Source organism: Sorex fumeus, unplaced genomic scaffold, assembly GCF_029834395.1.
Source record: "Sorex fumeus unplaced genomic scaffold, SorFum_2.1 ptg000072l, whole genome shotgun sequence".
Taxonomy (NCBI): Eukaryota; Metazoa; Chordata; class Mammalia; order Eulipotyphla; family Soricidae; genus Sorex; species Sorex fumeus.
Genome location: NW_026606129.1, coordinates 57,769,917 through 57,787,523, shown reverse-complemented (window position 1 = coordinate 57,787,523; position 17,607 = coordinate 57,769,917). Strand labels below are relative to the sequence as shown.

Here is a 17,607-nt window from a genome sequence, read left to right as displayed (position 1 = left end):
ACATAGAATGATTGCACTCATTTGTGGTATATAAAAAACAACATAGTATGAGATTAATACCCAAGGCCATAAAAATAAAGGTCAGGAGGATTGGTCCATGGTTGGAAGCTTGCCTCAAGTGCTAGGGAGAGATAGCAGTTGGGATAAAGAAGGGACCACAAGAACAGTGATACTTGGAAATGATCACTCTGGATAAGAACTGCAAGCTACAAACAGGTAAAGGCTTCCAGGGACTTGTGCAGACCAGCTTTCTAAGCATGCTGAAAATAGGAAAGGAACAAACATGATAGCCTCTCAGTATCTGTATTGCAAAACATAATGCCTAAAAGGAGAGAGGGGGTGAGGAAGGGAGAGGAGAGAGGAGAGGGTGGGGGGAGAGGGAGAGGGAGAGGAGAGAGGAGAGAGGAGGCAGGCTGCGGGGAGAAAAACCTCAGACATCGGTGGTAGGAAACGTATACAGGTGGAGGGATAAGTGTTGGAACATTGTATGACTGTAACTCAATCATGAACAACTTTGTAACTGTATCTCAAGGTGATTCAATTAAAACAAAGAAAATCTCTGTAAATTTTTTTCAATCATCTAATGCCATCTTAAATGTAACTAAAGTGAAAGTTTAAATTTTTTTCTTATTTGTACCTTTGTTTTAGTTATTTATAAATGAATATAATAAAATTCCATTTGAAGCCATCTCTTACTTGACCGGGGAATGTAATTATGGAGGAAGAGTAACAGATGATTGGGACAGACGTCTTCTCTTAACAATGCTGGCTGACTTTTATAATCCACAAATAATTGAAAATCCTCATTATAAGTTTTCTCCAAGTGGAAATTATTTTGCACCTCCCCAAAACACCTATGATGAGTACATTGAATTCATTAAGGTAACTGATGTCACTGAATATAGGATTAAATTTTAAGTGTGATTTGTTACCTAAAACTAAAGAGCAAAATGTTCCCTTATAATGAAGTGAGTTAGACAATTTTTTTTTGTTTTAGTCAACCTTCTCTCTATCCCCTATTTCTGTAATTGTTTTGCTTCTCTAGTGTGTGTGTATGGGGGGGGGGGTTGGGAGAAAAGGGGCACCAAGGGTTTGTGCTGGTGTTAAACCCAGGGTCGCACGCATTCTAGGCAAGTGCTGTGCAGCTGAGTTACATCACTCGCCTTCATGTTGTTTAATTTATTTAATGTTTAGTTGTTCTTTAATTTTTGGTCAGCATTTGTCTACCTTATACATTTATGTATCCAGTAGAAATGTAACATTTGCTTACTTTGCTTTTTGATAGAAACTTCCCTTTACTCAAGAGCCCGAGATATTTGGATTACATGAAAATGTTGATATCTCCAAAGATCTTCAACAGACAAAAATTCTCTTTGAGTCCTTAATCCTCACCCAGGGAGGCTCCAAACAGACAGGATCCTCCGGAAGTACTGACCAAATTTTATCTGAATTTTCCCAAAATATTCTCGTAAAGGTAATGTTTATCTCGAAATATATTGTTTATAATTTAAGTGAATGAGAATGAAAATACCACTTAGCAGCATTATGACCTTAAGTGTGAAATACTTTGCTTTCAGATCATTGGTTACCAAATCTGTAAAGTAGTGATAATAGGTATTTTTATTTACATAACGCCTGACACATAGTAAGTTCTTAGTAACTATAACCATGGATAAGTAATGGAGCATTTATGATTTATTTCCATTCTAAAAATGAAGCTTCTTTTTTGAAGAGGAGGTTGTTTGGTCGCTGTCACTGTCACTGTCCTCCTGTTGTTCATTGATTTGCTCAAGCGGACCCAGTCATGTCTCCATTTTGAGACTTGTTACTGTGTTTGGCATATTGAATATGTCACGGGTAGCTTGCCAGGCTTTGCCATGCGGGCAAGATACTCTTGGTAGCTTACCGGGATCTCCGAGAGGGGCGGAGGAATCGAACTCGGCTCGGCCAGGCTGGCTGTGTGCAAGGAAAACGCCCTACCGCTGTGCTATTGCCAGGGTGTAGCCCAGAAACAAAACCCCAAAATACCAAACAACCTGGGGTTTTGTTTCTGGGCTACACCCTGGCTATGCTCAGGCATTACTCCTGGCTCTGAACTCAGGAATTACTCCTGAGAGTGCTCAGGGGACCATCTGGGATGCCAGGGATCAAATCTAGGTCTGTCTTGGGCAAGAGCACTGTACTATTGCTCTGGCCCCTGAATCTATCTTTTAAGTGAAGGAAGTGGTTTGGATTTACTGGTTGGAGTAAATGTTTTATAATCTATATCCTCAAGAATGAGGAGGTAAAGGAAGGTAAGATCAACTTTAACTAAGCTGCAACAGTTTTCCTCTCCACCTCCATGCCCACCCCTATAATACAGCCCAATGTACTCAGCCCTACCAGGCAAAATGAAACTCCACCCCCCCATCCCCGCCCCACCCTAGCTTAAATTCAATTAAAGAACTTCTAAAGGAACTTTATTGGAAAAAAATAATAAACTTTTGTTTTGTTTTGGGCCACACCCAGGGATGCCCAGGAATCAATCACTCCTGCTGGACTCAGAGACCATAAGGGACGCCCAAGACCAAACCAGAGTCCACCACCATGTGCAAGGACCCTACCCACTGTACTGTCACTCTAGCTCAGGATCTTCCCTTTTAAAAAAAAATTTAATTATAACACCTTGATTTCCCACATTATTTGTAATGTAGTTGTTTCGGGCATTAAATCTTCCAACACCAGTCCCACCACCCGTGTGACCTTCCCTCCACCAATGTCCCTAGTTTCCCAGACTGTTCCTTTTTCATATTGATCAACAGAAACTTCTTGTCTCATGTTCTGGTAGTCAGAACTACAAGATCAAAGTGTCAGCGGGTTGGTTCCTTCTGAGAGTGAATCTGTACCATATCTTTCATTTGCTAGTTCACTGGCAATCTGTGACACTCTTTGACTTTAAAGCTACTAAGGGAACTTTAAAAAGATTGTATGACACTAAGCACAGCTCTTCACCATTATCTGTCAGGACCCTCACCCTCATATATTTTTTTTTAATTTTATTAAATCACCACGAGATAGTTACAAGCTTTCATGCTTGGGTTACAATCACACAATGATCAAACACCCATCCCTCCACCAGTGCACATTCCCCACCACCAATAATCCCAGTATACCCCGCCTTACCCACCTTCCCCCTACCTCCATGGCAGACAATATTCCCCATATTCTCTCTCTACTTTTGGGCATTATGGTTTGTAATACAGACACTGAGATCGGGCACAAGACAAGGTTGCCTACTTTCGCCACTCCTATTCAATATAGTACTGGAAGTCCTGGCCATTGCAGTTAGGCAAGAGAAAGGCAGTAAGGGAATACAGATAGGAAAGGAAGAGATCAAGCTATTGCTATTTTCAGATGATATGATACTATACTTAGAAAATCCTAAAGACCTGCAGAAAAGCTCCTAGAAATAATAGATTGGTTTAGTAAAGTGGCAGGCTACAAAATCAACACCCAAAAGTTCATTCATTTCATTTCATTTCATCATCCTGTTATTCATCGATTGCCTCGAGCAGGCCCCAGTAACGTCTCTTTCATCCTAGCCCTGAGATTATATTCAAGGTTCTTTAGGAGAATGAGACCCATCATTGTTACTGGTATTTGGCATATTTGGTACGCCACGGGGAGTTTGCCAGACTCTGCCCTGTGGGCAGGCTACATTCGATAGCCTGCAAGTTTGTCCAAAGTAGGAATGAGATAATAAGATGTGATAAAAAGATGTCCTGATAAGATGTCGCGCGGCCGCAAATGTGAACGCGCGGTTCCGGGAGCTTGATTTTATAGTCTCTGAGTCTTGGCCGTTGATGGGATTACACGGCACCAGGGGGCCAGGTGGTGGGTGTGACCGCCGCCTACTGGAATTTGGAGGATCTGGGTGGCTTTCTTATAACGAAATAAAAGAGACATTAAAAAAAAATCCTGTTCACAGCAGTACCTATACACCCTCACATTTTAACCTTTCACTGAGCAGAGCATGACTCCCTGGACCATCTGCCTTGGAAGGCCATGGGCAGCACCACTCTGCTCTCCCAGCCAAAAGCTTTGCCAGGCACCACTCTAGAGTGAGAACAGATTCCCTCACCTGGGCTGCAGCCACTACAGAAGAGCCAAGCAGCATTGCCTGGAACCCCTGCTGCCTTTTGCAGTTCATCTGAGGGCAAAGTTTCTCACTCTTGCAGAATGGTGGCTCTTACAAGATCCCTAGCAGGAAGAAATGGCATTTAAGAATTATTTGTCGTTGGGGATGGAGCGATAGCACAGCGGGTAGGGCGTTTGCCTTGCACCCGGCCGACCCAGGTTCGATTCCCAGCGTCCATATGGTCCCCTGAGCACCGCCAGGAGTAACTCCTGAGTGCAGAGCCAGGAGTAACCCCTGTGCATCGCCAAAAAGCAAAAACAAAAACAACAAAAAAAGAATTATTTGTTGTAAACTTATGCCAAAGTGCCATTGAGTTTAGACTGGATTTTCTGTGTGCATTGTCCTGGGCTGAATCCCCAGAACTGAAAACAAACAAACAAGAAACCTTGAGTGAAGAGCAATATTACAGCAGGTAGAGATCACCTTGCAGGTGGCTAACCTGGGTATGATCCCCAGAACCCTATAAGGTCTCCCCAACTCCTGCCAAGAGCCAGGAGTAAGCCATGAGCACCACTGGATGTGACTCCCAAACAAAAAACAAACCAAAAAACCTAGTGTGAGTTAAAATGTTTTTTTGTATCTGGTCAACTTTCTTAAATTGGTAATTCCCAACTTTCTTAAATTGGGCAAGCCCCTCTGCCCTTTCCGAAATATGAATTTTAGTGTCTTAGAGTTTGATGCGATAGCACAGCGGTAGGGCGTTTGCCTTGCACGCAGCCAACATGGCCGACCCGAGTTCGATTCCTCTGCCCCTCTTGGAGAGCCCGGCAGTATCTCGCCCACACGGCAGAGCCTGGCAAGCTCCTCGTGACGTATTCGATATGCCAAACACAGTAACAACAAAGTCTCCAATGGAGACGTTACTGGGCCCGTTCGAGCAAATCGATGATCAACGGGAGGGCCTTTACTTTACTTACTCGAGCAGAGTTTGATGATCAGTTCCAAAGTTCCCTATATTACCTCTCATCAGCATCTCTGAGGTATTTTATGGAAATCTCACACACTGAATGGCTTTCTCTCTACCCATATACATTTACATATTAATTATTTGATAGTGGGGAGAGCAAATCTATTTGGAGACAGTTAACAAGAATAAATAAAAGCAGTTATGAAGAAGTAGACCAGTTTTATCGATTAAAATGATTTAATTTTTAAAAAAATTACACAAATTTTCAGAAATGTTTATCTTTTACAAAGTGCTGTGTCTTGTAGTAAAAACATAGGTCTTGGTTTTAGGTCTTGGTTTTGGATTTAAACAAACTTCTTTTTGAATGTGGATCTTGGGCTGTTGCTTAAATACTCTGTTATTAAATGACATCAGCTGTAAAATAATTCAGCCTAAGAGTAATATATAAAAAGCAGTTATCATAATACCAGGCGCATAGTAACTGCATAATATTAGTGATATTATAGGAAATGAATGATTCATTCTGAGATTAATCTGTGATCTGCAAAATCTATCTTCTTAGCTACCAAATAATTTTGACATTGAACAAGCACTAGTGAAGTATCCTGTGAGATATGATGAGAGCATGAATACCGTCTTAGTACAAGAAATGGAAAGATTTAACAAGTAAGGAGCTATATCCTTGGATTCTGAAGGCTACAGTCAAAAATAGGCAGGCAAGGGGTGGGGACTGAGGGACAATAGGAGGAAACCGGGGACACTGGTACTGGGAAATGTACCCTGGTGGAGGGATGGGTGTTGGAATACTGTATGACTGAAATTAATCATTAACAGCTTTTTAAGGGTCTATCTCACAGTGATTCAATAAAAAGTTTAAAAATCATTTTATTTTATTTTTTTTAAATTTTCATTATTTTAATGAATCATCGTGAGACACAGTTACAGACTTCCAAATTTTCATGATTACATTTCAATCAAACAAAAAATTATTTTATAAAAGACATGTAGCACTGTAGCACTGTCTTTCCATTGTTCATCAATTTTGCTCGAGTGGGCACCAGTAGCGTCTCCATTGCGAGACTTGTTACTGTTTTTGGCATCTCAAATACACCATGGGGAGCTTGCCAGGCTCTGTCATGTGGGTGGGATACTCTCGGTAGCTTGCCAAGCTCTCTGAGAGGAACAGAAGAATCGAACCCAGGTCGGCCACATGCAAGGCAAATACCCTACCTGCTGTGCTATGAATTAAAAATTTAAGGTCTGTCATCTAGCCTGACACGTCATTAAAAGGCATACATAAAAAGAGGATGACTTTGATTTTGCAGAGGGGTTGGGGCAGGGGGTGTTAGGGAGGGTGGAGGTTATACCCAGCTGTGCTCAGGACTTATTCTTGGCTATGAGTTCAGAGATCACTGCTGGTGGGCCTCAGGGATCTTATGTGGTGCCAGGATCAAACTGGGGTTGGCCCCACGTAACTCAAGTGCTTACCCACTATACTATCACTCCATTCCCACACTTTCTTTTTTAAGTTTTATATTTGTACTAAGACAGCATGATTTACAAAATTATTCATAGTTGTGAATAATTAGGCAAACTATGTTTTAAGTACCAGTCCTACCACAAGTGTCAACTTCCCTCCATACTTCTTTCTTTTAAAAATGTCTTACCTCAGGGCTGGAGTAATAACACAGTGGGTAGGACGTATGCCTTGCACGTGGCCAACCCGGGTTCAATTCCCAGCATCCCATATGGTCCCCTGAGCACTGCCAGGGGTGATTCCTGAGTGCAGAACCAGGAGTAAGCCCTGTGCATCGCCAGGTGTGACCCAAAAAATAAAAAAAAAAATTCTTACCTCACATATACCTTTATACTTTTTTCTGATTTTCTGTGTCACCTGCAACATTTGCCTAATGTTTTAGTTTAACTCTTTTACTGCTTAAGTAAGGTTATTACTAAATAATAACATCCAAGAAGCTATGGTTTTTATGTGCTGGTTGTATTAATTTCTGTATTTTAAAATAAGTAATAATTAAAATGAAAAATGTTTTATTTCATCTAAAATCACTTAATTTTACTTAGCGACCAGATTTAGGAAACACTTCCTTAAAATTATAAATGAAATTTTCGATATTTTCTGGAAAAACCATATTGGTTGGATATTTATAACCACGTATATATACACGTATATATATATACATATGTATACATATATATACATATACATATGTTCCTAGAACGAACAGATGCCATTGGGCTACGCTAGCACGCAACAGGGATGAATGGAGACATTACTGGCACCCGCTCGAGTAAATCGATGAATAATGGGGGATCAAGTGATCAAGTGATATATACATATGTGGGTGACAATTTCTTTCATTTCAGTTTAATTAAAACTATACGCAACACTCTACGGGACCTAGAGAAAGCTATTAAGGGTGTGGTTGTAATGGATTCCACATTGGAGGCACTTTCTAGCAGCTTGCTTATTGGAAAGGTTCCAGAAATTTGGGCCAAAAGATCATACCCAAGTCTTAAACCCCTAGGAAGTTATGTAATAGATTTACTTGCACGGCTGAACTTTTTACAGGTAAAAGATCACATATATTGTCTTTTATTTGTATGTAATATATATCTAGTTGGACTGATGAAATATTAAAAATTGCGTTTACTTCAGTACATCTGGGTTGAATATAACAGAATTTGTAATTTCATGATGATCTAATAAAATTTTAGATATCGAAAATTATACCCATTTCAAAGTATTGATTAGAAAATTAAATTTTACTTTCCCTGAAGTCAAGTAATATGGGACATTTATAGTTTTGGAGGTTCTATGCTTGTGAGACCAGAATATAATGTTGTGATTATGATACTATGGGTCAGTCACAAGAAGAATAGGATCTGCACAAAAAGAACTGAATTTACCAATATTTGCCAATATTAACCATTATCTAAAAGATTAATCTTTGAAAATACCACAGACTCTGAGGCACACACGTAAACGCTACTCAGGCAAATACAGGAAAGGCACAACTTCCTGATGATTCCTGGCTGTGACTATAACGTATATTTGACTTCCTCCTTTACATGCCATTCTCTTGCTTTTCTTTATCAAAGGCATCTGACATATACTGTAAACTCCGCCCTCCCCTTGCCATTACCTTGTTTTTCTTGAGATTTCAGTTCATTTTCCAAACCTTTTGAAACTTTGGTTGGATTGCTTATTTAACTGTCTGCTGTTCTGCTTGAAAGGCCTTGAGAATTAATATCTTGATCTCCTAAAGGGATCCAGGCCTGGTGCCAGGTTAAATAGTCTCCAAGATCTTTTGTTGTGCTAATAGAAAATTTTCATCAAACTTTCTATGGTCTGAATTTTGAATTTTTCCTGGAGTCAGTCCATTTGATTGACTCATACTTTTTTTTTTTTTTAGCTTTTTGGGTCACACCTGGCAATGCACAGGGGTTACTCCTGGCTCATGCACTTAGAAATTAGACCTGGCAGTACTCGGGGGACTATATGGGATGCTGGGAATCAAACCCAGATCAGCCGTGTGCAAGGCAAATGCCCTACCCGCTGTGCTATCCCTCCAGCCCCTGATTAGATATCTTTAATCATCCTGTACTATAAAGCTTTTTCTGAATGCGTCTCCCCCTTTGTCCTCTTACCCTTCCAGAATCTGCTGAGTGTTTCAGCCTTGGATTTATTTCCTTGGATTTATTTCCCTTATCATGCATGTCCTTAAGTGTTAACAAATTTAGCAAATGAATTTTTTGGAGTTTTCTATAATTTCCTTTTCTTCTTCCTGTAACTTAAAAAAAAAAGTAAATAGGGCTGGGAATCGGTTTAAAAGGTTGCACATACATTTTTTTTCCCTTTGAAGCCATACCCAGTGGTACTTAGAACTTGTTCCTGGCTGTGGGTTCAGGGGAATCATATGTGGTATAGGGGATCACACCTAGGTAGGCTGTGTATACCTATTATAATATCACTCCAGTTCCTAGAGCACATGCTTTTATGCGGAAACCCTGGGTTCATTCTTGACACCACATGGTCTCTGAGCATTGCCTCAGGTGTGACTTTTGAGCCCTAAGCTGAGAGGAGCCCTCTAAGCATTACTGGGTGTGGCCCCCAAAACAACAGCAATAAAAAACATTTTTAAGCTTTTTTCTGGCTATAGTCTCAAATTAGTCGGCACTGGGTCTGATACTGAATGTCAAATGAAACATCATAAGTTGACAAGTGAATATAATGCATATTGTTTTTTTTTCTTTATAGAACTGGTATAACTCAGGAAAACCTAGTGTGTTCTGGCTCTCAGGTTTCTTTTTCACCCAAGCCTTTTTAACAGGAGCGATGCAGAATTTCGCGAGGAAATACACCATCCCTATTGATTTACTGGGGTATGAATTTGAGGTACAGTAACTCCTTACATTGCAGTCATGTATTTTTGCAAGGAAGATATTAAAAATTAATATTTTATAACCCATTACAAATAAATTAACTAGTTCCACTGTGTTTCATGAAAGAAGGAATTTCTTGCTAATTCTTTGATTAAAATGCGTATATCTTTGCTTGTTTGTTTGTTTTTGTTTTGGGACCACAACTGGTGGTGCTGCTCAGGGTTTACTCCTGGCTCTGCACTCAGGAATCACTCCTGGCATGGCGTGGGGGACTATTTGTGGTGCCAGGGATGGAACCATTTCATCTGTATACAAGGCAAACAAAATACCCTCAGTATTCTTGCACCTGTCCAAAGGCTCATATATCTTAATATTCAAATCAGATAATCCAGTGTTGGTTCTCTATATCAGCAAAAATTAATATGAGGTACTGGAGAGAATATAATGGGTAAAGTGCTTGCTTTGCATGTGGTCGACCTGGCCCCCTCTATGGTCCCCAAGCACCATCAGGATTAATTCCTGAGCAGAGTCAGGAGTAAACCCTAGTATCTTCAGGTGTGATTCAGAAACCAAAATAAAAAAATTAACACGAGGTGCTAAAGTATGATAAAACATTTTCAAAGTACTCTCTTACATTTTCCTGAAAATTTTATACTTAACAAGCTTTTATATAGTAGAGTTTTCCTAAATATATTATGATTATTCAGCAATGTTTTCTTTACAAGACATACTTTTCGAGAGAAAATGTCATTCTTAGTGTGTGCCTCTATCTGCAGGTTATTCCTGCTTTTACCTCTAATACCGCACCTGAAGATGGTGTTTATATCAATGGACTGTATCTTGATGGAGCACGCTGGGACAAAGCAAGGTCAGTAACTTCAACTGTAACTTGTGGTTGAGCCATAAGTAAGAAACATGTCTTCCCCATTCCCCAAACAGAATAACCTCTTTGGGGAATTCTGCAAGTAATAAATAATACCAGGGTTCTTACTAGAAATTATTTTTCAGACTGGGACGGTTGATAAGTATATACTAGTGCCTAAACTTGCTAATATTCAACGGTCTTATGAATAGAAAATTGACTTGAAATAATTCAATATTTATAGGACCCATATGGCCACTTCCACTAATACTCAGCCAACCAGGCCTGATAGTTTAATGTTAGGGACTCTCGGGGCTATTAGACCTGGTGGTGCTGGAATGTGGGTGGCAGGTCGTAGGGAAGATGTCAGAGCTTTATGCAAGCAAGGTGTGAACTTCAGCCCTCTGAGCTCTCTCTCCAGCCTCAAAGCATCTCCCTTTTACACTGTTTACAGTTGAGTAAAATCTCTATTTCTATTGGCAAGTGAAAAAGTTTTTCTTACATTTTTTACTTTGCCTTTTTTTTTTGTATTTTTTTATTCCATTATACATAAATCTTTAGATTTAGTATGAGAGTTTTCAGCCTAAAACCAAGTAACACTGTTCTTTTTTAAAAATATGTAGCACTGTAGCACTGTCCTGTTGTTCATCGATTTGCTCGAGCGGGCACCAGTAACGTCTCCATTATAAGACTTGTTGTTACTGTGTTTGGCATATCGAATACGCCACAGGGAGCTTGCCAGGCTCTGCCGTGCGGGCGGGATACACTCGATAGCTTGCTGGGCACTCCGAGAGGGGTGGAAGAATCGAACCTGGATAGGCCACGTGCAAGGCAAACTTTCTACCTGCTGTGCCCATCGCTCAACTACATCCCTAAAATGAACCAATCTTTTCTATTGTACTTGTTATATGCTAGGTACTTTGTAGAAAATACTTTGTGCTTTATGTAACTGTCAATCATTTGACTGGAAAATAGACTGAACCTTAAAGAACCTGTGATGAAAACGGGAAAGTTATTGCCTTGAAACCCTGTTTTGGGGGAAATGACTCTCAGGGTAGAGCGCACTCTTGGCATGCAGAAGCCTTGAGTTTAATTCCCTTCACTGTCTGGTCCCCTGTGCTGCAGAATGGCACACGATTCATTTCTCTATCTCTCTCTCCCTTCTCCTCCCTCCCTCATCCCCTCCCTCCCTCTTCTCTCTTTCCTCTCTCTTCCTATTCTACTACATTTGTTTTAACTTACTTTTTCTTTGGGGGGGAGAGGGGTACACCTGGCGGTGGTCAGGTCTTCTTCCTGGCTCTGAGCTCAGGGATCACTTCTGGTGTGTCTCGGGAGACTGTGTAGAGTGCTGGGGATCAAACTAGGTTGTCTGTGTGCAATAAAAGCATCCTACCCACTGTACTATTGCTCTGGCCCTATAAGCTTCCGCCTCCCCCCTTTTCTTTCTCCCCTCCTCTTACACACAAACCATGCAGCCTAGGGGATAGAAACCGGATTTTCTGGATAGATATATCTATTGAAACCCACAGCTGGCATTTAAAAGCTATGTTTCTGTGAGAAAAGTATTCAGCCTTACTCAGTCCCACTTTTCATCTGTGAAATAGGCCTCGGTGAGAACAAATGATTGGGGTTGTTTTGCTTTTTTTGGGGGGGGTCACACCTGGCGATGCACAGGGGTTACACCTGGCTCTGCACTCAGGAATTACCTCTGGTGGTGCTCAGGGGACTATATGGGATGCTAGGAATCGAAGCCAGGTCGGCCGCGTGCAAGGTAAATGCCCTACCCACTGTGCTATTGCTCCAGCCTGAGAACAAATGATTGTGAGGGTCATGAATGGTGTCAGAAACTGGGGTCAGAGCAATAGTACAACAGGTAGGGCATTTGGCTTGCACACAGCCTACCCAGGTTCAATCCCTGGCACCCCTTATAGTCCCCCGAGCCCCACCAGGAGTGATCCCTGAGCACAGAGCCACGAGTAAGCCCTAATAATAGCCAGCTGTGACCCAAAAACCAAACCCAATAAAGATAAATAAATAAAATGGCAGAAATTATTTCTCCTTGTCACTTTTTTATACTTTTTTTCTTAATTCTTCATCTCTTCCTTAATTGTTTTATATTTCTTTTCCAACATATCTCTAATCCTCATATTTAAAGTTAATATCATTACATTGGTGGAGGGATGGGTGTTGGAACATTGTAAGACTGAAATGCAACCATGAACAGTTTTGTAATGCTCTTTCTTATGATGATTCAATTTTTAAAAAAGTGAGCAGTAGAGCAAAAAATAAAGTTACTATCTAAAGCAAAAATTTCTAGAAAGCAAATTTCGTGCTATTTTTAATAAATTTCCTGTCCAATTTTCTCTTCACAGTGGATTGCTTTCAGAACAATATCCCAAAATTCTGTTTGACACGATGCCCATTATATGGATAAAACCAAGTAAATATACTTCTAACAAAATTTCTTAGTATTCTACGGAAGTAATTAATGACAGACAGCTTTTAAATGTTGTTCTAATTAATTCTGCTCCAGGGCTGAAGAGATAGTACGAAGTATGGGGAGGGGGGATGGAGTAAGGCTCTTCCCTTGCGTCAGGTTAACCGTGGTAAAATCTCCAGCATGCACAAGGTTCCCTGAGCACTAAGAGTAAGCCCTGAGTACTGCCAGGTGTGGCCCATACTCTGCCAAAAATAAATAAATAACGGCTCCAAGCTATTAGGATTTTATTCAGTTTCTTTTCATAATGGTATTTAAGGCTCACATAGGAAATATATTGTTCCTCTTTCTTATATTGCAAATATATATATATATATATTTATACATATTTGCAGAGGGAAGTTTTATGTCACACCTGGCAGTCTGAGGAGCTACTCCTGGTGCTATGCTCCAGGAACCCCAAGTCGGTTCTGGGGAACCATATGTGGTGCCGGTGATCCATTCATGTAAGGGAAGTGCCCTATTTGCTAAACTGCCTCTCTGGCTCTGCATTTATATTTTTAGAAGTAATATCATTGTCTCTTTTTGGTCCTATCACAAAGACTATAATATTTTCTTTGCCTACCCCAGACTTACGCTTGTTCAGTCAGTCTAAGTCTCCCATCAATAATTTTTTTTCCTGAAGTCCCTTTGCACACCTCTCAGGAACACGAATCATCTAGACATCTTCAGCCCACAAAGAGTTTTCTGACTCCAAGACACCCCTAGGCCTAAGAACCAGTCAGATGCCCCCAATGCATTGGTGATGCAATAGAGCAGAGGTCAGCTTTACTGCTGTGGGCAAACTAATTGATCGCTGCTTCCCTCATTTTTCCAAAGGTCTAAAGAAATGAGATTATTTCTTTTGCTATAGACTTTCTAAATGGGGGTAAGGGGTAGGCCTCCCAAGAAGTGTCCAGGGGTCCTAGGGCCACTCCCATTGCTCCTCAGCCAACCTCTCCTACAATTCAATGCTAGGGCCTGCTTGGCCCATTGGTATTCAGGGGACCTCCAGGACTATACCTTATGGTACAGTGTTACAGTGAAGACTGTGTTTCTGGGATGCAAACTGGGGTCCGGCGGTTTGCTACCCAGATTGATACCCCTGACCATTGTGCTGTCTTCCTGACTCTATGTCTTCCTATTTTTTATTCTCAAATAGCTATAAATGAAAACATGTGTAAGTCATCCACAATTTTGACTAAGTCCATTAAATTACTTCATTATGAATATCATTCAGTTATAACTTTATAGTTATATAAGTCTTTATAGACTAGATTTATATTTCTCTATTTATAAATATATTTATATTTCTCCAGCTTAGAGGAAGTTTAGTACCTTCTATCAGACTTTTCAAAAATTTTACAGAAAGTATGGGCCCGACAGTTCAGTGGTTAGACCCTATGATCATTTGCTCAGTCAGAAGATGCTTGGGGACCATGAGAGTTATCTCCTGCCTAGCTGTAGAAACCATGTGTTATGAGAGATCAAATTCGATGCCTTGCACATGCCTGACATGTGCTCTCACCTTTGAGTCATGTCCTTGGCCCCTAGACCCTGTTTCATTCCATCTTCCCTATTTTCTCCTTCCCTTATTTCTCTTCTCCCAAGTAATCTAGCATATTTTCATGCTCAATAAGTGATCAGGACTTTAATCCCTTCTTCTATACCTAGAACTTCTAGTCCTCTGGATCATACAAAATCACTTATCTTATTGCAGAATCATAATTATTTAATAACAATAAACATTAACATTTTTTAAATCTTTAAATATGACTTGACATTTTATACTGGTCATTTTATTGTAATATTAGTAATAGAAATTATTTTGATATCAGTGACTATTTTTCCTTATCCAATGAATATATTTCTTTTTTTTCCAAGTTAAAAAGACTAATGCTGTGAAGGCAAATGCTTATGTCTGTCCTCTCTACAAGACGAGTGAGCGTAAAGGAACCCTTTCCACTACAGGACATTCTACCAACTTTGTCATTGCCATGATGTTGAAAACAGACTTGCCCCCTCAACACTGGATCAAGCGTGGAGTTGCTCTTCTTTGTCAGTTGGATAACTAAATTGGAAAAAATTTTAAAAAGAAAAATCTAAATGGAAAAAATGATCTTCACTTCAAAATATATATATCTAAAAAATTTATCTTGATGTCATTATTTTAATAGTTTAGATTCTAAAACATTTTTATCTGAATCAACAATTTAAATGCACTAAAAGCTAGAATATGATCTTCTAGAAGTGCAAATGCGTATAAGATATTTTATACAGACTGGGCTATAAATTTATTTTGAAATATTTTTCTAAAACTTAGTAATACAAATATAATTTGATAACAACAGCCACAATATTAAAGTTAATTAACATGTTGGATATTTTATTATTAGTATTATTGGGCATTATGTTCTGTGTTTCACTGTTTTCAACAGACATTGGATTATCATTCTTTACATAAATTTTGCCATGCCTGGTCTGTTATTACCTTAGGTCTATTTCCACTTCTCCTAGAAGTGGAGTTTTTGAAATAAAGTAATATTTTCAATCTTGAAATATATTTTTCTTTTCCAAAATATCATACTGATTTAACATTTACTTGGTGTCATTCTTCTAAATGGTATATGTGAATAGTCTTTGTATTATTCTCTTCCCTAATATTATCACTCTTAATAGAAGAACCTTCTAAATAAACTTATTTTCCCTTTTCTTCGTGTGTGTGTGTGTGTGTGTGTGTGTGTGTGTGTGTGTGTGTTTTGGGAGCACTCCTCGTGTTCATGACTTACTCTTGGTTCTGTGGTGCTTTGAGGACCATATGCAGTGCTGAAGATCAAACCAGGTTGGCCTCATGTAGGGCAAGCTCTTAGCCCCAGTACTATCTAATCCTAGATGAATCTTTGATGTCACATTTTTTCAATGTGAAAGGAAATGTTTTGATGCGTATAAAAATATTTAAACCTTTGTTTAGTTCCCTTGTTTGTTTAATACATATATGAAAATCAGATTTGGAGATAATGAATAAAATTTAACCACTGCCAGAGAGTATACCTTTTTGAAGGGCTATGGCATTTCATTAGCTTCAGTAATGGTTTACTCTTCATTCAATTATCTGAAGAGGTTATACATTAACATTTCAAGTACATAAATAATTTTCAAATAAGGAGTGTAAGTTTTCAATTAAAAAGAGAGGGTGCACAAGCCCCTGCACAAGACACACAGGACTCGAGCATTCGGTGGCCAAGAGCCACGTCCCCAGGCTGGACAAAAGGCGAAGGACAGACGGAGGAACAGGAACCGGGCCCAGGGCTGGTCGGCAGTCCACTTATTACTTTTTCCTCCCCAGCATATTCAGATCTCTCCCTTTATAGCACAGCTATAGTTGTCATTTTGGCCATAGTCCCAGTCATCAGAGTTCCATCATCCTAGTCTCCTCATAGACTTCAAAGTCATGGTCTGCTTCCAGTCATGGTCGTAATCTGGTTCTCCTTCTAAGCCTTGTAGACCTCAAAGTCCCAAAATCTCATTCTCCTCATCTTCAACGTCTCATTATCGACTTTCTCGTCCTCAACATCTAGTCCTCAGCGTCTAGTCTTCAGCTTCTAGACTTCAGCGTCTAGTCTTGACTTTCTCGTTCCCAATATCTAGTTTTCAGCATCTTCAATATCTCCTTCTCATCATCTCTTGATCTAGTTCTGTTCCAGAGTTTCATCCTCATCTCCTTCCTTCAATGTCTAGTCTTCACTTTCTCCTTCTCATCTCCTTCTCAGCATCTCCTTTACAGAGTCTAGTTCCAGAGTCTTATTCCCTCTTACCCTTTACAGTATAGTTATATAGAAACCATGAAGGATGGGGATACAAAGGTGGAGTTGAACACTTTCGTAACAAAGAGATGTAAAGCCTCTCCTTCAGATTAACTCAAGGACAAAATCTCATCTGAGGGTTCAGCCCTCCAGATCACTAGGAGATCCATCAAGGGCGGAATTCCATTCAGGGTATACTGCTTTCTCCTTTCCTCAGCTAGTAATACATTTAAACAGTCATAGTAAATTTACTTCTTATCATATTTCTAGCAATGTCATTTTGTGTGAACACAGTAAAGGTAAAGGTAAAGGTAAAGGCCCTCCCGTTGATCGTCGATTTGCTTGAGCGGGCCCAGTAACGTCTCCATTGGAGACTTTGTTGTTACTGTGTCTGGCATATCGAATACTCTCGGTAGCTTGCCGGGCTCTCCGAGTAGCTTGCCGGGCTCTCCGAGATATATTAAGCTTAAAGTTTGTCTCTTCTGGGGACATCTCACTATATACTCCAGACCACAGTCCTAAGGCCAGGTTAGTATTTCCTAACCCCAGTAGGGTCCTTATTCAGTTACTTCTTTTTGTGTCATGACAGAGTTTGTCCATGACTGCTCTTAACTTATAGTTAAGTATTATGGTGCTTGGCCTGGCCCATTTTGATGCCAGGGTAGCTCACAGCTTGCTCTGGGTCCATCCAGTCCCTTCATCGGGACCCTGCTCTGGGGTGCTAGGAGCTAAGGGCAACTGAGGCTTAAGTCAAGTAATTATAGATCCCCAGGAGTAAATATTATTTTGGAGTCAATTAATTCCCATGTTTCATAGCATAGCATCAACTGTCTTCCCGTGTCTACACAAAAAGGTTGTTAAATAAACCATGCAAATGACAAAAAGGAAAGAGAAAGCAACATAGGAATTAGGTGTGCCTCAGTTGCACTGTTGTGGGAGTGGCTCAATAAACCTTAAGCTCCCTGCAGAAGGAGCAAGGAC

At 40.0% G+C, this 17,607-nt stretch overlaps 1 protein-coding gene across 1 annotated transcript in view; it reads left to right on the top strand.

Annotated features, from left to right (window-relative positions):
- The window catches only part of DNAH12 (dynein axonemal heavy chain 12), a 209,920-nt gene extending 195,022 nt beyond the window's left edge, over positions 1-14,898 (top strand). The window contains exons 66-73 of the mRNA XM_056129552.1: positions 649-882; positions 1,286-1,474; positions 5,647-5,750; positions 7,467-7,671; positions 9,361-9,498; positions 10,262-10,353; positions 12,720-12,787; positions 14,708-14,898. Of these exons, the coding sequence (XP_055985527.1) occupies positions 649-882; positions 1,286-1,474; positions 5,647-5,750; positions 7,467-7,671; positions 9,361-9,498; positions 10,262-10,353; positions 12,720-12,787; positions 14,708-14,898 (1,221 nt within the window). The remainder of the gene's footprint in view (positions 1-648; positions 883-1,285; positions 1,475-5,646; positions 5,751-7,466; positions 7,672-9,360; positions 9,499-10,261; positions 10,354-12,719; positions 12,788-14,707) is intronic.
- The last annotated feature ends 2,709 nt before the right edge of the window (positions 14,899-17,607 follow it).